At 39.9% G+C, this 20,578-nt stretch overlaps 1 protein-coding gene across 5 annotated transcripts in view; it reads right to left on the reverse strand.

Moving 5' to 3' along the window:
- The window catches only part of LOC141144826 (cadherin-10-like), an 881,011-nt gene that overhangs the window by 343,674 nt on the left and 516,759 nt on the right, over positions 1-20,578 (reverse strand). For all 5 annotated transcript variants that reach the window (XM_073630880.1, XM_073630882.1, XM_073630881.1 and 2 more), the window contains one exon: positions 14,673-14,860. In XM_073630880.1, coding sequence (XP_073486981.1) covers positions 14,673-14,860 — 188 coding nt within the window. The remainder of the gene's footprint in view (positions 1-14,672; positions 14,861-20,578) is intronic.

The following is a 20,578-nucleotide window of genomic DNA, read 5'->3' on the forward strand; positions in this document are numbered from 1 at the left end:
GATTCGGAAGGTGTGGTTAGATAGGTGGGGGGGTTAAGGAAAGGGGGGAGTAAGGTAAGTAGAGGGGAAGAAGTAGAGTCAGGTAAAAGGAAATATAGGGGGGGAGAAAGGAAAGTGATGGAGGGGAGGGGCCGCTCCTCGTCCCGGACCCCATGGCGACAACTAGGGGGCAGTTAAGGGGGTCAGCTTTAGGCTAGGTAGAGAAGGGACGTCAACACGGGAAGAAGGATCTATAGAGGTCGGTGGTTTTGAAATGTGTCCAGCAAGCCCATATGGCGGTGAACTTCTGTATGCGATCTTGAGAGATATAAATCAGTTCTTCCATCTCCTCGATCCTTGCAATCCTATATAGCCATTCCGTGATGGTAGGTGGGATGGTTGAGCGCCAGTGTGCAGGGATACACAGTCTGGCAGCGTTGACCATGTGCATCGCCAATGATTTATGATAGGTTTTTTTTGGTCAGGGTTGAATGATGGAGGAGATACTGGGCCGGGTTAAAGTCTAGGGAATAAGTTGTTACTCGTGTAATAATGGAATGTACCTCTTTCCAAAAAGGTTGGAGGTTTGGGCATTCCCACCATAAATGCACCATGTTTCCTGCCTCCTTGTTATATCTCCAGCAAATGTTTGGATTAGAGGGCGAGAATTTGTGTAAGCGTGCCGGGTTTCTGTACCATTTTGTGACTATTTTGTAGCCATTCCCTTGTATTGCTACATTCATTGAACCCTTGTGGGCATATGTGAGGATAGATTCCCATTCATCCCCCGTAAAAGTGATTTGTAAGTCCTTCCCCCAGGAGATTCGAGATGTTTCTGTCTGTGGGAGTTGAGGATTGTCCTGTAGGAGAGAGTAAATCATGGAAATCAAGTGTCTTTGTGGAGTGGTCTGGGAGTACAACGTTTCAAATGGAGTGAGTGGTCTCGACCAGATATCGTTAGCATTTATCGATGTGAAAAAGTGTCTTAGCTGTCTATAAGGGAAAGTCTTTCGTACGGGAAAAGAATTTCAGATTGTCATATGAGCGTTACCGCCCTTCAATGAAGAAGTGCCGAGTATGAACATCATCGTGTGGCCATTCTTGCAATAAAAAGGTGTTCGATTCTCCTGGGGGAAAATCTGGGTTAGCTCTGAGAGGTGTCAATAGTCCTGGTATTGAAGTTATTTGGTATAAGTTCTTGGCTATGGAAAAGGCTAGCAGTGAAGGGTAGATGAGTAGATGTGTCTTAACGGCTTGGGGGTAGTGTTTCGATTGAAGCCAAGTCAGGGTATGTAGGGTGTATTACTGAAGGAGTTTTCCAGTGCGATCCATGTCTTACCTGTCTTGTGTGTTTTCCAATTTATCACTCTAGTAAGATGGCATGCTAGATAGTACTTATGGAAGTCTGGTAAGACTATCCCCCCTTTCGTTCTAGTACATGTCAACCTTGTGTATTTGATGCATGGGGGTTTATTTTTCCAGATGAATTTAGACAAGCTTTTCTGTAGGATTTAAAGAAAGATGGGGGTAATGGAATTGGGATAGTCTGCATAAGATACAGGAGACGGGGTAGGACTATCATCTTTATCAGTGCTGATCGCCCGAACCAGGAGACATTGAGCGCGGCCCAATTTTTAAGGTCTGTCTGGATTTTCGTTAAGGTGTGTAGGAAGTTGTGGTCATAGAGGTCTGTTAGACGGCTGGGTATTCGTATGCCGAGATATGTAATAGTGTCGTCTTTCCACTGAAATGGAATGGATTGGCATTGAGTAACTTCTTGTGGCGGAAGAGAGATATTCAGGGCCTGAGATTTGGAGTAATTGATTTTTAAGTTTGACAGTACTCCGAACTGTTTAATGTCTTTTAAAAGGTTAGGAAGAGATGTGCGGGGGGCTTGTAATGATAGTAGGATATCATCCGCGAATGCGGCTACTTTAAATTCTCTGCGATTAATAGAGATACCTTGGATATTGGGGTTGGCCCGTAATCTGTTGATTTTTTATATATTTTTATTGAAGTTTTCAAAGCATGTAGAATTCAAAAAAAAATATAATACACACAAAAAAGGAACCTAGAACAGAAAGTTTAGGTACAGCACCTGTAGTTCTAAAAGTAAATACAAAGCAAGCGTTACTGTACTGTATGTATAGTTAAAAAAACTTTTAAAGATCATGGTAGGTCAATGGGTCTAGCTCATAAGAGTAATATATTACATACATGCCATATATGAGTTAGTATGAGGAGGTCAGGTAACAATTGCTATGTAGAGTATATTGTGAAATATAAGGAATATACCAGATATAGGAGAGTACTGTGTGACAGCCAAAGGTTCCAGGAGAAGGCTTAGCTATGAGAAGAATGTGTATGACTATTGTGCTAGCTGGGTTAGGGATTGAATCTATGTAGATGTGCAGGAGTACAATGTCTTTAGAAGAAATATTGATGAGGGAATAAATTCCAACATCAATTTGAAGGTCTGGTTCTAGTATGATATGACCAAGGAGCAGTAACGTCATTGACATTGACAGTTACATTGCACTAACAATCCAGTGGTATGTAAGGGCTCATTCTGTGCAGAACTTTCTGAGACAATTCCCAGTGATCCGTGCATAAAGTGTAATTGTAAGTCAATTTAACAGTGTTCACCAAGTAGTTTCTGGGAATGTTAAGTCCACATTCCGTTCTCATTTAAGTATTGTTGTGGTTTTAGTGAAGACAGAAGAGCTACTCAGTTCATTGTAAAAGAGGGAGATTCCCTTTTTAGGTGCACTAGATGGATTAAAATAGTGAAAAAGAAGCATCTAAATAAGGAGTTACAGGAATTTTGCAGATGTTGTATTTGGACATACAGTAAACCGGTAATATTTGGACAAAAGAAATCTGTTCTTTAGCTAGAGATCGCTAAAAGGGAGTAGCGTATTATTTTCAAATATATCTTTAAGATATTGGATACCGGCCCGGTCCCATGCACAAGGGTTGAGGTGGGGAATGTGAGTTTGTAAATAATGGAGAGGGAGTTAGAGTATGGGCAGTAGTAAGGGCCTAAATAGCATGGATAGTTGATCTGATCGCTGGGTATGGGGAGTCTGGAGGAAACTCTTTGTTAAGGGTTGCCATAAATGCAGCTTTAGTGTTTTTAGTAGGCTAAGTCAAAGCTTCTAGAAGTGACCACTTTTTATGAGGATCAGTATTTCACCAATACCAGGTTTGATCTAATAGCAAAGCTAGGTAATAATAGTAAAGGTTGGGTACAGATAAGCCACCTGCCAAGACGTGCTTTCCCAACTTGAAGAAGGCACATTGGTGTTTCCCAGCTTTCCATATTAACTGATAAAGAAGAGAATGCAGCTTGATAAAGGATTTTTTGGGTATAGGGATGGTATGAAAAAGATAGCAGTTTAGGGAGAAGGGTCTTCTGCCCACAGTAGATAATTCTATGGTGGTCAGATTTTCTAGTGCTTTGGGAGTTTTGTCCGAAAAAGACTGAGAGTTCAAGGAGAAGACTCTCATTGAAGAGGATGGCAACAAGATGCTGAGATACTTTAAGTGGGTGGATGTCCTTGTGAGGGGAACAAGACTGAATTATTTCTTTAAGTAGGGGCGGCATATTGAAGCTAATGATTTGGGATTTGCTATCAATTTTATAGTACAATATGGTGCCAAACATAGAAATGGTATGTTATTAAGTAGATAAAGTTGTGTAAGGAATTCATAAGGACTAGGATGACATCATCTGCAAAGAGCCCTATTTTATTGTGGATAGGGTCATTTTGTATGCCGGTGATTTGAGTGGAGGATCTGACCGAGAGTGCAAGAGGCTTCATTGTAAAACCAAATCTGATCAGTGACAGCAGGCATCCCTGTCTAGTCCCAATTGTAATAGGGAAATACGAGGAAAGTTCATCAGAGTAACAAACTTTCACAGAGGGACATGAGTATAGAGCAGTGATGGCGAACCTATGGCACGCGTGCCACAGCTGGCACGCAGAGACCTCTCTGTGGGCACCTGAGCTAAGTCTCCAGATCCAGGGCCGGCGCTTCCATAAGGCAGCTTAAGTAACTGTCTTACGGCGCCAGCACCACCAGAATAGGAGGGGTGGAAATCCCTCAGCTAGGCAGTCACTTGCACAGAGGAGCAGGCTTGCTTCCTCACATCAGTGAGAGTGAGTGGCGGGCAGATGATTTGTTTAAATCCCTCCCTGCATGCACTGAGGGCAGCCCAGTGGAAAGGACTTACACTGAGTGCCTGCTGCTGTAATGCCTCTGTAAACCGAGGAACAGAAGAGTGACTCCTCCCTTCCTGGACTTTGAGAGCCAATAGGAGAGTGGCTGCCTGTGCAGGGGCTTGGGTGCTGAAGCATGACCATGTGGAGCACTGTGGACAGGTAGGACACTGCTATGGGAGTGAAGCCAGAGGTCGCTGCTATAGGGGAAAGGGAGGGGGTGTGTGTGTGTTGATGTGAAGGGGGCACCCCCATAGCTGTGTCCTCTACCACCCTTCACATCACTCCCCTCAAAACGTGCATTCTGAGCGCAACACGCTCCTGATCCCTGCATTCTGAGCGTAAAGAATGAAAAGGTTTTGGGCAGAATCGTAGGTTTTTGGTCCCTTAGGGCTCATTCAGAGGGGTTATTAGTCCCATCCTCTGTGCAGAGCTGCTGGCAGGTTTAATTCGGTGTTGGCACTTTTAAATAAATAAGTTGGTTTTGCGTTGAAGTTTGGGCACTCGGGCTTAAAAAGGTTTGCCATCACTGGTATAGAGCCATAATAGCTGATAGAACTGGGCCATGGAAGCCAAATTTCTTCAAGACCGCTTCCAGAAATCCCCAGTGCACCCAGTCAAATGCCTTTTTGGTGTCTAATGCGAGGAAAATCATGGGCATCGTGAGGATTTTCATGTGTCTGAGTAAGTGAAGGCTCCTCCTACTTATGTCTGGGGCTTGTTGTTTTTTTTTTAATCCCACCTTGTCTAGGTGGACCAGAGAGAGAAGTATGTCCTGCAATTGAAGGGCTAGTGCTTTCACTTACATTTTTAGGTCAGCATTTAGGAGGGGTATTGGCCTATAGTTGCAGGGCAATGAGGTGTCTTTATCTGACTTCGGAATAATAGTAAATACTGTTCAGAGCATTTCTTTGGGAAAGGTGCCAGTGCCTAGTGCTTCGTTAAATAGTAACTAGATGCGGGGTTAGAGTTTTAGTGTACCTACGATAATACTCATAAAGGAATCCACCTATGCCTGGAGCTTTAGAGGATGGGAGGCTGTGTATAACTTTAGAGACTTCAGTAGGTGCAAAGGGACCGGAGAGGAGCATAACCTGTTCTGCATTGAGGCTAGGTAAAGATAGTTGTTTGAGGAATGAATATATCTGCTCCACTGTGGTTTGGGGAGCTTTCTCATCCAGACATAAGTATAGAGCAGAATTGTAATCCTAAAATACCATCTGTGGCAGGCCATGGGTTTTAGTGCTGTCACAGGGTTTTAAAGAAATTATATTTTTGTGGCTAGTTGTCTGCATTTAATGTGTTTTGCTAAGTATGATCCAGCTTTGTTGCTGAGGGCATTTGTGTTGACATTAAGTATTTTGGCCTTTTTTTCATGGTAATACAGAAGGAGGTCATGGAGAGCCTTTATGAGATGTAACAGTTTTGATAAGTTAAAGGAACATGGATCCCATTTGTTTATCTCCTCGATTTCTCTAATAGATTGATTTAGTCTGTTAAATTGTTGAGATCTATGCATTTTGGCCTGAGAGCCTAGCTGTATCAATTTGCCTCATATGACTGCCTTATAGGCATTCCAGAAGGTAAAATAGTTAATGTCATGAGTTGTTTAGGGTAAAGTATGAGTTTAATGCCTCATCAATTTAACATTCATGATCTAGGTCAGATAGTAGGAAAGTGTTTTGTCTCCATAAAAGGGCATATGTAGAATTTGTGGAGGTGGATATCTTTAACATTATAGGGGTGTGATTTAAAGTTACATTTAAAGTGATATTTTCTATGGATGAGGAGGCAAAATACAGGAAAGACCATCTATCCAGAACAAGCATGTTAATCCTGGAGTAAGAATGATGCGATGAAGGTTGAAAGGTATGATTCCTATATGCACCATGTCAGCATTACCAAACATCAAAAGGTTAATGGTTTTCTACATTTTACCATGGTGTCAAGTGTGGAGTCGGTAACAGAATTAAAGTCAACTCCTATAATGACAGGTCCCTATTCTTTGAGGATCTTCTTTAGGAAGGTGATCTGCTTGATGTTTGGAGTATAGAGATTGACCAAAGTTTACAATACATTATCCAGTGCACAAAGAAGAATGATATATCTACCACTGTCATCTATAATGAAAGAATTAGGTAGAAATGTTAAAGAGTCCCTCATGGATATCAAGACTCCAACTTTTTTTGTTGTTGTCAGAGTTAGCTACAAACACCTGTAAAACAAGTTTAAGAGAGAGCTAAGGAAGTTGGAGGAAGTGGGTGTCTTGTAAGAAAACAACATCTCCTGTTTGGACTTGGGATTGGACTTCTATTTGCAGTGCTCTTCTCTTATGGGGGCTGTTAAGACCCTCGACATTAAAAAACTATGGTAGGGTCCATGGCAAACAGATTAAAGGCCATCTATTACAACTAACAATGAATGATAGTTATGACAGGTAGGAGACCTCCGAAGACAAATGTAAAGGACAACAAAAAAAGCTTTTCATAGAGTAGGCTTCGGGTGAAGGAGAAGATTGAGCCATGCAATCATAATGGAGCAACAAATGTGCCAGAAGAAAACAAATAGTTAAACAAAATCCAAAAGAGGTGTTGAGAAGACTAAAAAACAGCTTGGAAAGAATACCGAGAACCGTGAGCAATAGGAAAACCACACTGCATTATTGTGGGAGTAACGATAGTAGAGTCTGCCATAAGGATTAGGCAGTACCATTTGAACTCTGTTTTGCATTTTGCTACACCTTTAGACAATGCAGTATGTAACTGTGAAAAATATGCTGGCAAACTATAATATTAAACTGTTTTGCTACTGGCCAATTTCTAAAAAGTTATGGGCTTTAGCTTTATTGTTTTAAGAGTAAGCTTTCAAATCTTTTGTGGTGGCAACTTCCATTTCTGACCTATTGCCACTGGATAAGAAAAAGCAGGTGTTACAGCCAAAACTACCTACTAACAATTTTTTTCAAGCAGAAATTAATTAGATTAGTGTGCTGCTACTGCATTTTATCCAAACTTAAAGCTGTTGTAAACCTCTGAAATGAACAATATTTATCCTTCTATAGTGTACAGATGCTTTGACCAAAGCATATAGTGTTATTCATTTTTACTCATGAATAAATGAATAATGTCATTCCTCTTTTATCTGCATGAGTCACTTCTGACAGTCTATGCTTACACAAGATAATCCTGAGAGAAGGCCCTGTCCCACCAAAGCACACAGCAGGAGATTGACAGCCTCAACTGTGCATGTTTCCTTATAAGACTGTGTAGAGGGGAGTGTGCCCTTTCCCTCCACTTAGGTCTCAGATTACATTCAGCTCCCTGAACTATGATGTGCAGTGTGTGACATCAGATCTCCACCCCCTGACTTGGGGAGCTAAGAAATGCTGCATAAAATGTGTGCTTTAGAGGATGTAGAGGAGGGGGGATTCAGATAAACAAGTACAATTGATGTAGGTTTTGTTTTATCTCAGTGTATCTCCGGAGGCTAGTTATTTCAGTGGGTATTCGTAAGGGTTTACAACCACTTTACTGTAAAAGTTGAAAAAAAAAAAAACAATTACATGTCCAAAATAGGCAATGTCAGAATATAGGGGGTTATTTATGAAAGACAAATCCAATTTGCACTACAAGTGAAAACTACAAGTGCAAAGTGCACTTGAAATTGCACTGAAAGTGCACTTGGAAGTGCAGTCACTGTAAATCTGAGGGGTAAATGTGAAATGAGGGGAAGCTCTGCTGATTTTATCATTCAATCATGTGCAAGCTAAAATGCTGTTTTTTGTTTTCCTTGCATGTACCCCTCGGATCTACAGCAACTGCACTTCCAAGTGCACTTTCAATGCAATTTCAAGTGCACTTTGCACTTGTAGTTTGCACTTGTAGTGCAAAGTAGATTTGTCTTTCGTAAATAACCCCCATAGTGTTGATGACATTGGGGGTTGATTTACTAAAAGCAAATCCACTTTGCACTACAAGTGCACTGCAAGTGCAGTCGCTGTAGATCTGAGGGGGACATGCAAGAAAAATAAAAAACAGCATTTTAGCTTGTACATGATTGGATGATAAAACCAGCAGAGCTTCCCCTCATTTTAGATCTTCCCCTCAGATCTAAAGCGACTGCATTTTGAAGTGCACTTGAGTGCACTTGTAGTGCAAAGTGGATTAGTCTTTAGTAAATCAACCCCATTGCTCCTTAAAAATTCTACTGTTTCATAACACCACATGCAACCAAAAGGCATCTCCCAAGCATATACTTTAAAGAATTGTTTTTTCATATCTCTCTTAAAGTTGTATTAAAAGGACCTCTCCCCACTGTACAATGTTTTTCTTTTTTTTTTAATTTTTGCTTTGGTAAATGTTGCCTATGGCTGTGCCCACCTCCCATTGCTTTTTTTTTTTTTCAAAAAAATGTTTATTAGGAGTTTGAGGTAAACAAAACACAGTCAAGTAAAATAAAGCTTGATTAACATTGTAGGAAACAATCAACAGAAATAATGATACAAATTAGATGTCCAAATAAGTTATGAACAAAAACAGGTGTTACAACATAAAATACAGGCCTAACATTGCCAACAAAAGACACAGGGTTGATTTACTAAAACTGGAGAGTGCAATATCTGGTGCAGCTTTGCATGGAAACCAATCAGCTCCCAGTTTTTTTTTTGTCAAAGCTTAATTGAACAAGCTGAAGTTAGAACCCAATTGGGTACCATGCACAGCTGCACCAGATGTTGCACTCTCCAGTTTTAGTAAATACACCCCCTAGTGATAAGTTTTCTTGCATGGTACAATACTAACACACAGGTTGGATGACTCTAAGCAAGAGGAGATAGCAGTAGCTAGAAATAACAGCAGTGGTGAACTGTCCCCCTATCCATGCATCCAGCTCCCTGATCTACATACAGGGCGCCAGACTCATGGATTCCAACGGCAGGGGTGTGTTTCTTTGAAGTGTGTGAATAGAGCCAGAGGCTCTTATAGGCTTCAAAAAGGGTGAGCTCTGGGAGCAGAGCACTGTGCCCCAATCTCGCGCAGTTGTGTGACTATAGTGAATGATGTGAACTGATTTCTTCTCCCAGCCAATCAGGAAGCGGGTCATGAAACCCTTCACCCATTTGGCTGAAAGGAGATGAGATCTGATTGGCAGCCAGGAGGAGGAGGGAGGAGACGCTGGGGAACCAAGGGAGGAAACGCCCGTAGTCCGGGGAGAAGCCACTGGAAAACCGAGGGAGGAAATGCCCGCAGCCAAGATAGAAACCGCTGGGGAACTGAGGAAGGAAATGCCCACAGCCCGGAGCTCTGCCTGAGAGATGGGGTAAGTGTGCCCAGGCTGACAGACGGAGGGGACTTTGCTGCCCCCCCAAAAACAACACCAGCTGCCACTAAATAACAGTATAATAAAAGGTATAAGTTAATATGTAAACATTATTAAAACTTTACACCTGACATCTGGGGAGATAGATATACAAAGGGGGAAGGGGAAGGGGAACAAGGGTAGCTAGACCTTTATAAAAACACAGGCCCTGTGGGGGGGGGGGGGCAGCCAGTTAAATAAGTAGACAAATTGAATAATGGATATCAAAGGGATTTGATTTTCAATTTGGTCAAGCTGGCTGTGAGGTATCCAGGTATTGGAAGGATTGGGAGGATTGCATTAAAGACATTCCATGCCTTATTTGACAACAGCTTCCCATTTAGCTTTGAAAATATCCAGAATTTAATATCAAGATTCACTTCCCCATAGACTTTGCATAAGGCTTGGTTCAGGTTTTGTGAATTCCAAGCAGAATTTGACAAACCACCAATGCATCAATCCTGGCCAGATTTTCTCACACCTATTATTTATGATTGGGAGATAAACAGTTTGATAAAAAACATTATTGTAATAAAAATCTATTGAAGCTGAAAAGTATTGTAAAAGAGAATAATAAATGCATGTTAAAACAGCTAATACAACTTGCAAAAGGACCCCCAATCAACCCAAACATTTGTATGTGGACATATTTTCCCTGTGTAAATATATTTAACAATATAAACTCCTTATCACAATTTTGGCTGCACAAAGTATACATACTTAAATACACTTCTTATGAACACAGGTTAGCAGTTCCATGCCACTCTAAGCTGAAGCAAGTCAGCTTCACCATATCTTTATTTCAAAACCTAGATATATAGATGGATGTGGACTTATGAGATATTCTCTGTAAAAAATAGAACTTTTGGTTTGCCATGTTATTGTAAAAATCAGCCATGGCATGACACGTTGTAAATACTTGAAATGTGATATGCCAGCACAAGTGATACAGAGGTATGCCACAATGTGAAATCAAAGCTCAGCAGCTGTATGTCACAATATCTTAACTCAGATAAACACTAGTATGCCAGTACAGACACAGAGATAAGCTGTGTATTCTTCAATATAATACAGATCAGCAGCTGAGAATAGGAAAGCTTTGTTAAACATTATACTTGACATAGTAACATCACTTGAATGCACATTTAATACTTTGATAAATTCATCCTGACAGGTTGTTCCCTGTGCAAGTGGTAAAAACACTTGATTTCTCCCTAATATATGTGTATATATGTGGACAAACACAAAAAAGCCTCCAAACCAAGGATGAACCCATCACCTAAAAAGCATACACATGAATAACACCAGTATGCTTACACATTAAAGGCCAGTACACACAAAAGTGATAATTGACATGAAGCCTGATGAGCTCAGCCCCCCACCCCCCCGGCACCTTATAAATGTCTTATATATTTCTCAAAGCAGAGTTCCACTCGTTTTTCTGTTTAATAAAAGTCAGCAGCTACAAAAAGTGTAGCTGCTATGGTGGGCCTGCCTCCCTAATTCAACCATTTTGGAAAGAGATCGATAGATTCACTTGCCAGATCTCTACCCTCCCACTAGATTTCTCCTCGACCCAATTTCTGTTACACCACTCCACTATTCCAAAATCTGACTACTTTCACTCCCTTTGCCCTGCACCTAGCCAATGTGGCCAAACTTTGCATCACAGACACTCCTGACAATTATAGGTCAACTTGGTGTTGCTGGCAACATTAAAAAAAAAAAAAAAAAACAGACGATTATCAAAGACACCTGCCCTAAATTTGCAGAGAGAAAAGAGATGCCTAGGAAGGGTGCCTGGAAATGTAGCTCTCCTCAGAACAAGAACAGCAGGTTCTGGCTAAGCATAGGTAATTGGATGAAGGGAAGATTCTGAACAGCCGCACTCAAAATCAAATGCCTTTATTAAAAAAAGGAGGTAATAATCCTAAAAAGTACAAGCCACAGCAAACAATGGATCACAGGATCTGATGCGTTTCACACTTTCAAACGTGCTTATTCATAGCTAAAGAACCACAAACATTAACTGCAATATATACACACTGATATCTATTAAACATGTTACCATACCTGTGAATAAATTACTCTAATTAGAGTTAGTTGATAGGTGAAGTGGGTTGATTAGTGTATAGCTAACATGTGTGGTTAAATGTGAGAGCACCACTAAGTATTCTAAAAGATAAAAACAAAAAAACAAAAATGTGTAAAAGTGGATGTGCATAAAAATATATATGAATATATATATGTTTGGAAGATGCTATCTGCAAAGACCCAAAAACATTTAATGAAACGTCCATTGAATATAATAAAAAAATTAAAAATACTTAATGTTGGATATTAAACTAAAGCGCTTGAGCATATGTATTATAAATAGAGACGTATACTACCATGAAAATAATTGGGTCACATGTTTAATAGATATCAGTGTGTATATATTGCAGTTAATGTTTGTGGTTCTTTAGCTATGAATAAGCACTTTTGAAAGTGTGAAACGCATCAGCTCCTGTGATCCGTTGTTTGCTGTGGCTTGTACTTTTTGGATTATTACCTCCTTTTTTTAATAAAGACATTTGATTTTGAGTGCGGCTGTCCAGAATCTTCCCTTCATCCAATTACCTAAATTTGCAGACCCATACCCTGAAACAGGAGGGGAAGAAGATGACAAAAACATATACCCCAGATTCCACAATCAGCACTTATCTACCTTTAACCTCCAGTCGCTTCCTTTCACCCGTCCTGCCCCCTAGCCTTACAGTCCCCTCCCCTACTCCCCCTCACAGTTTCTAATCTCAATACCTACTATAAGAACTCTTACCTGCGCATCCCTGATATATATGCACACCCAAGCTAAGGTATGATTACACCTACTTCCAACCTACCCACACTGACAGCAATCAATGATACTCACACCCAAGTTTCTTCATACTGATTTTTGAGGAACATACAGAATTTAAGGGAACATAAGTGGAAAACCCACATAAGTAGTAGGATAGGTCACCACCTGCTACCAAGGCAAAATAACGGGTCCATCTTTATAGATAGAATCTTTATAAATTCAGGTCACAAATCCATGGCGAGAATTCACCCATATCAATATGTCCGACCTGGCCTTGCTGACCTGAAGAAAGTGATGATGAAAGTGTAAGCAATCAGTGCTTAATGTTAGATAATCTGCAACTTCATGGGAACGTGAATCTCCCCCCCCCCCCCGATACAGTCTGATCCCATACGGAGTGTCAGGGGAGGGCGGAGAAACACTCTCCACTCTATATCTAGTATTTAAGAGTGTTAATACTGTTCTTTCATGAATGTTATTTAAATGTGGCATATGATGTAGTACAAGTGCTTTTCCTTCAAATGCCAAAATGTATGACATATTTTGTATATTTCTCTATGTTTCTCCCCCCCTTTTTTTCAATATGTTCTTTGTGAAAACGTTAATAAAAACATTGAAGATAAAAAAGTGTAGCTGCTGACTTTTAATAAACACACACTCACCTGTCCCATGGTCCAGTGATGTGGCCGCCTGAAGCCTCACTTCTTTCCCCACCTCTCCCTGGCACCGGCATCACTATTTGGGCACCCAGCTGTGACAGCTTGTGGCTTCACAGCTGGGTGCGCACTGCACATGCGCGAGTCACGCTGCTCATCCTGAATTGCCGAGAAATCTTCTGGGACCTGTGACGTGTCCCAGAAGATTGCAGGGAGGGAGGGGAGAGGAGGAGTTACCTAGGCAGTGCAAGCGGAAGTGGGAGCTGGGTACCTGTCAAAACTAGATATCCACACCCCCCCCCCCCAAAAAAAAAACAACATGCCAAATCTGGCTTGTCAGGGTGTCCTTAAATACAAAAGTTCCACTTTTGGGTGGAACTCTGCTTTAAGCCTGACAGCTCCGGTTAGAGCCACTGTACTACCAATCCAACGTAAGTACAGCAATCTCCCCCTTGGGCTGTTGTGTTCTGACAGGGGGCGTCACCCTGTCGGGAGCTAGAAGGCTGCTGGTTTTCCAGCATGCTAGTCCAACAGAAGCCAGCCAAATGGCTGGCTTCTGTCGGACCATCTGACATACACACGGGCTGAATGTCGGCTAGGTTTTATTGAACCGCCGATGTCTCCCAACATCTCCCGTGTGTACTAGGCAATAAGTATGCTCTCCCTGTGTCTACCCACAGGCACCTTAAATGTCATGTATTCCATAAGCATGCTCTTCCTGTGTCTACCCTATTTAACTTTGTATATTCTAGGTACTCCTATTGTATTATTCATAATATAAAATAAATAAGCGGAAGTTTGCAGTATCCTTTTTTTTGGAATGTTTTGGAAAAAATACAAACATAAATAAAAAGTAGTTTTATTATTAGTAGTTAGTATTATTTCATTTGCCTTGGTTAGGTAAATTTAAAACACTGTATATTAATATTTAACATTTAATATTTTCAGTTGAATCATTGCTGAAGGCAACCTGCTATTTTTTATCAGAATAGCTAAAATCCAAAATACACATGTAGCTGAATACTTTACACTAGTGACTTATCTCATATAAATTGCATTGTGACTATGTGTGCATTGCCACACCACATACTATTGTGCCAGCTCTATGTGCAGTTTGTTGCGGTTCCATTCATTGTGAATGGTACCCCTATACACTGTACTGTATAACACAATGCACAACGCAATGTATGACATGCTGCAGTGTACAACAATGAAGAGCTTCTCTAAAACAACACACATTAACACTCATAATAACCTAAGTTAATGCTCATGTAATAATGCACCAAAACAGATCATTTTAGTGTGAACAGGCCCTTAAAAAAGAAAATATTGAGCATCATTTTTCTTGAAAACTGGGCAGAGCTTTTTTTGACCCCTTGAGTCATTTTCTACTTGGCCATAGACTTGATCATGAGCTGTACCAGCAGTACAATTAAACAAAGGATTTAAATATATAGCGTCACCCAAAAATGAAACTCAAATTATTATTTTTAGGTTGGCATACTATTTAAGTGCATGTTTAATCTTCAGATACATCCAAAAAAGGAGGATGTTAAAATAATATTGTCTCAGTCTATTACAGCTTTATTTGTTTTATGATGTTTTCAGAACATTACATACCTTTCTTACAGTTATGACACCTTCTTGTGTTGCTCTCTCTGTTGTTACTTCAAACATTCCCATTTCATCCCCATCTGTTATTCTATAACGTACTTCAGCATTTCTGCCAATATCAGCATCCACTGCTTTAATATGACCAACAGTAGTCCCAACTGGAGATGATTCTGAGATGCTAAGATGGTAAGTATCTACATTGAAAAGCATAAAGGTCATCACTGATATAAAATTTTATCAGTAAAGCATAATTTTAATTCTACTAACATCATTTAGGACATTTATGTCACTAATGGAAGTTATAATTAAATATTACTTACAAAATGTCAAAATAAAGGTTTCTTGGCAGTATTTTGAGGCTTTTTTACATTTAAATGTGGCTTATGACATCATAAGCATAAAAAGAATACTTTAATTGATTAAAATTGCAAATTTAACACATAGATGTATAAAAATGTTTTAGACTTTATATGCAATAGTAGACACGATAAAAGCTAGTCTTAAATCTAACTTGTTCAAGAAAGGCCATTGCATTTTTTTTACATATTTAATGTAGAACTATAGGCAAATCTTTTATTTATTTATTTATTTTTGATAAAGTAAAGGGAGTGATAACCCCTGTCAGTCCATTTTTTTGCCATCTGCATCCAAATGGGGGAGATTTCCTTTCACTTCCTGTCCCATAGCCAAAACGGGCTAACTGCAAATTAAGGCAATCCCTTGGGGACCCTCAGTTCACCAGAACTATTGTCAACATTTGAAAATTTTCCCTCTATTACTTTTCTAGGGGCAACCCAAAATTTCAGATTTTCTTTTGCTTTCATTTCACAAACAGAGAGGGTGAATCTCCTTATAGGGGCCTATAAAGCTTTGCCTTTATTTGTACTTTACCTGCCATACAATAACCTCTGGTGCTCCTGGCTCCTCCCCCCTGCCCAGTGCCCACTATAGCAAGCAACTTGCTTTGGGGCAGTCATGTAGGCTCATTCCCAAGCTACACTCTGTGTGTCCATAGACTCACAATGCATGGCTTTTTTTCCCCTCCTTATTGGCTGTGATTGACAGCAGCGGAAGCCAATCTAAGTCTATGAGGAAGAAGAAAATGAGGAGAGATACAGGTCTTGTGCACAGCCCTGGATCGAGATTGGACTCAAGCAAATATAAGAGGGTGCTGGGGGGAGGGGGGGGGGGGGAGCTGCACTCAGGTTTTTTTTTTACCTTAATGCAGAGAACATTTTAAGGAAAAAAACCTTCAGTCTTTAGGACCACTTTAAGCTTTATGTTTTATAATTTACTCTAGACATCAACTTCCCTGTGTAAAGGAGTTCTTTGATTCTCTTACCCTTTACCCAATGAGAATAAAATGGGTGGAAAAAAAACAAAAAACTTTATAGCTATGCATACAGACATTCCAGATAGCTTTTCTGTTCTCTCCTTCCGGACACCAACCAAATGAGAACAACAGACCTGATTAAAGTGATGAAATAAGGATATGCTGAAAGTGAAAGAAAGTAATGACATGCTACACTCAACTGACTTAATTAACTACTTCAGCCCCGGAAGATTTGGCTGCTCAATGACCAGGCCATTTTTAACGATACGGCACTGCATCGTTTTAACTGACATTTTTTTTCCCACAAATACAGCTTTCTTTTGGTGGTATTTGATCAACTCTGCGTTTTTTATTTTTTACCCTATATCTTTTACTTTTGCTATAATAAATACCCCACATTTTTTATCAATAAAAAAAATATTTTCCTAAGTTTAGGCCAATATGTATTCTTCTACATATTTTGGTAAAAAAAGATTGCAATAAGTGTATATTGATTGGTTTGTGCAAGAGTTATAGCGTCTACAAAATAGGGCATCGATTTATGGCATTTTTATTATTTTTTTTTTTTTTTACAGGTAATGGCGGCGATCTGCGATTTTTATCAGGACTGCGATATTGCGGCAGAAAAATTGGACACTTTTGACACATTTTTGGCACCATTGACAATTATACAGCGATCAGTGCTATAAAAATGCACTGATTACTGTATAAATGTCACTGGCAGGGAGGGGGTTAATACTAGGGGGCGATCAAGGGGTTAACTGTGTTCCCTCGGTGTGTTCTAACTGTAGGGGGGGTGGGACTCTCTAGAAGGAGAGAGAGATTGGTGTTCATACATACATATGAACACACGATCTGTCTCTACTCCCCTAAAAGAACCGGGACCTGTGTGTTTACACACACAGATCCCAGTTCTCGCTCTGCCACAAGCGATTTTGGGAGCCCAGTGGTCATCGCGCCCGCATCAGCTCAGGGGACACGCCGCGGGAGCACCTTCAGCAGCGCATGTGCGCCCCTAGTGGCCAAAAGGCGAAGCCATGTAAGGTAACGTTGTTTCACACAGCCGTGCCATTCTGCCTCAGTAAAACTGTGGCAGCTGGTCGGCAAGCTGTTAAAAAAAAAATTATCCTTCATTCATCTGGGTTTGAACCTAAATTTTGAAAGATGTGTATTTAAAGCAAAAACTTTACAGTATCTTGTTATTTTTTTGTTTTTTAATTTTGGTGGCATAGTGAATGCATATAATCTCTGTCACTTTTTGCCATCTAATTCCTATTAGGGAGATGTTCCTTAAATTCTGGTCATGTAGATACAAAAGTGAGAGCATATCACTCCAAATTATGGAAAATCCCCTTTTAAATAGTTGTTACTGGAACAAGTATCCTATAGTAAGATTGCCACTCACCTCCTGTTCTATTGACAACTTTAAAATGTTAATATTCACAATTTCTGTCCAGGAGATAACGGTAAGCAGGACAAATAAAGGGGAGGTCTCTCCAGAGCAGGACCAGAGACAGTAATAAAAACATGACAAGGGTTCTTTCCCTGCCTCGTTCTTTCCAAAGGTACAAAAAAGTTTTAGATTTATTTATGTTTTGTTGATTCCATGATAGGCCTATAGTGTATGCCTTGATTTGAGTCTATCAATCCTCTTTCAGGCGGGGTTCATACTGCAGCACTGGAGCGGCTCACAGCGGGTCCGGTGCATCCCTGTTCATCATTTCAGGTCCGATTTTAGCCCGAATTTTTGCCTGAATTTGGACCTTAAACAGACCAGAAGATGCACAGGACACCTGTGCAATTTGCACCTGAGCCGCTCCGGAGATGTGTGAACCGACTCCATAGAGAGCCGATCACAATCTCCTGACATGCGAATTGGATGCAGGGAAAACTTGCATCCAATTCGCAATAGTGTGAACCTAGCCTAAAACCTAATAAAAGCAATGGTATTTGTTTCTCTGATAAAATTTGATCTGTACATCGAGGCCTTATCCATTGCAATTAAAATCATTAAGATTTTAACCACTTCACCTGTACATCCCCTATGGACCAGTGTAACATTTACATTAATGTTATAGACCTATTTATTCAGCAGTAACTTTGTCATTACTTATAACAACAAAGTAATAATATATTGTTTTATTAAGGCAAATAAGGCTTTCTTTTAATGACATTGGGGGTTATTTTCTAAAGGCAAATCCACTTTGCACTACAAGTGCACTTGGAAGTAAAGTCGCTGTAGATCCGAGGGGGACATGCAAGGAGAATAAAAAACAGCATTTTAGCTTGCACATGATTGGATGATAAAATGAGCAGAGCTTCCACTCATTTCATATCTACCCCTTAGATTTAGAGCGACTGCACTTCCAAGTGCACTTGCAGTGCAAAGTGGATTTGCCTTTCGTAAATAACTCCCATTGTCTTGCAAAAATTGTTCAATTTTCACAATACTTAGACAAAAAAGTAACAAAAGACACATTTTTTTTTAACCAGTGTTACTTTAAAAATAAATAGAGCTACTGTAGATAAAACAAATATATTTTATTTTGTACTTTGTTCTGTTTAAAACTACACTAAAATTATGATTCTAGTGCAAATCATTGCAAATTAATTTACAAATGAAACAAAAGGAGGTTATTTACTAAAGGCAAATCCACTTTGCACTGCAAGTGCACTTGAAAGCACAGTCACTGTAAATCAGAGGGGGACATTCAAGGAGAAAAAAAAAACAGCATTTTAGCTTGCACATGATTGTGCAAAGCTTCCCCTCATTCCAGATCTACCCGTCAGATTTACAACGACTGCACTTCCAAGTGCACTAGTGCAAAGTGGATTTGCCTTTAGTAAGTAATCCCCAAAGTGTTGTTCTTTTTTAATGTGATACCTAAACCACTAATGAACAAAACATAAAAAGTTGAAATATTACTGATTAATAAAATAGAAATGATCAAAAACGCAGGAAAATAATATCTGAATGGGGGGGAGGAGAAAAAAAGAGTTAATTAGGGATGAATAGGGTAAATTAAGGATTAATGAAACAGAGGGCTACTGTATTTAAAAAATATTTGTCAGGTTGCCTGCACTGATTGTAGATTGGAGCTCATCCCTTTGATGTGCAGAATATTATAGTAACAATGTTACTTTTTTTTCCATTTTACATCTAGACAGTGTTGATAAACACTGAGTCAGACAGATTTTGTTTTCTTTTAGCTGCAACTGCTAGAGCTGCTCTTTGTTTACAGCAACTCCTGACTTTGACTAATCAGAGCTGAGTATTGCTGGGAAGTGGGGGGGGGGGGGTGGGGGGGGTGGGGGGACTTAACATGCTATACACATCTGGTGCACTATTATGATTTTTTCTTTTTTTTTTTTTGGGGGGGGGGGGGGTGTCCAGTGCCTTAAGCTAGAGGGTGATGGAATTAAAAATTAAAATGCCACAGTATAACAACCCACCTTCTTGTGTTTCACAGTGTTTTTACAAGGATTAATATTTATTAATGTTACAGTTATAAACATAAAGAAGCTCAGCTTGCTGATTGGTCAGTGAAGGAACAGCAGCACTCTAATTGAAAGACCCCTGCAATGGGGGTTATTTACGAAAGGCAAATCCACTTTGCATAACAAGTGCACTGCAATTGTACTTGAAAGTACACTGAAGGTGCACTTGGAAGTGCAGTTGCTGTAAATCTGAGGGGCAGATCTGAAATGAGGGGAAGCTCTGCTGATTTTATCATCCAATCATGTGCAAGTTAAAATGTTGTTTGTTATTTTCCTTGCATGTTCCCCTCAGATCTACAGCAACTGCACTTCCAAGTGCACTTGTAGTGCAAAGTGGATTTGCCTTTAGTATATAACCCCCATCACTACAGTTTCTAGTCTTGCAAGCATCTTTCCACTTACTATGCGAATATAATGAAACTGGTTGACATTACTGATTCTCATCACCATGGGGGTTATTTACTAAAGGCAAGTCCACTTTGCACTACAAGTGCACTGCAAGTGCACTTGGAAGTGCAGTCGCTGTAGATCTGAGGGGGACATGCAAGGTAAATAAAAAACAGCATTTTTGCTTGTACATGATTGGATGATAAAATCAACAGAGCTTCTCCTCATTTCAGAGCTTCCCCTCAGATCAACAGCAATCTACAGTGACTGCACTTACAAGTGCACTTGTAGTGCAAAGTGGATTTGCCTTTAGTAAATAAACCCCTCTGTCTTTCAATGTGAGTGATATTTTGCAGGAAATTACAATAAATCAATATTGAGAACTTTCACATGCTTAACCACTTGAGTTCCAGCCTGTCCTTTCATTAACAGGCTATTTTTCCATTTCCAGTGCTGTGATACTTTGACTGACAGTTACTCCATCATGCAACACTACACAAAAATAATTTGTATATAAGTAATATTTTCTTCAGGTGTTTAGTTTGACACTACTAGTTTTCTATCTATTTTTTTTTAGTTTTATTTCTGAAAGGACAAGGGTAATACCAAACAATTTGGAGAAAAAACAGTTTTCCTTACTCTCTGTAAAAAAAAAAAAAAGCCAGGACAGTGCAAAACCCCAAAATAACCCCTT

The sequence above is a fragment of the Aquarana catesbeiana genome, linkage group LG05 (genome assembly GCF_042186555.1).
Source record: "Aquarana catesbeiana isolate 2022-GZ linkage group LG05, ASM4218655v1, whole genome shotgun sequence".
In the NCBI taxonomy this organism is placed as follows: domain Eukaryota; kingdom Metazoa; phylum Chordata; class Amphibia; order Anura; family Ranidae; genus Aquarana; species Aquarana catesbeiana.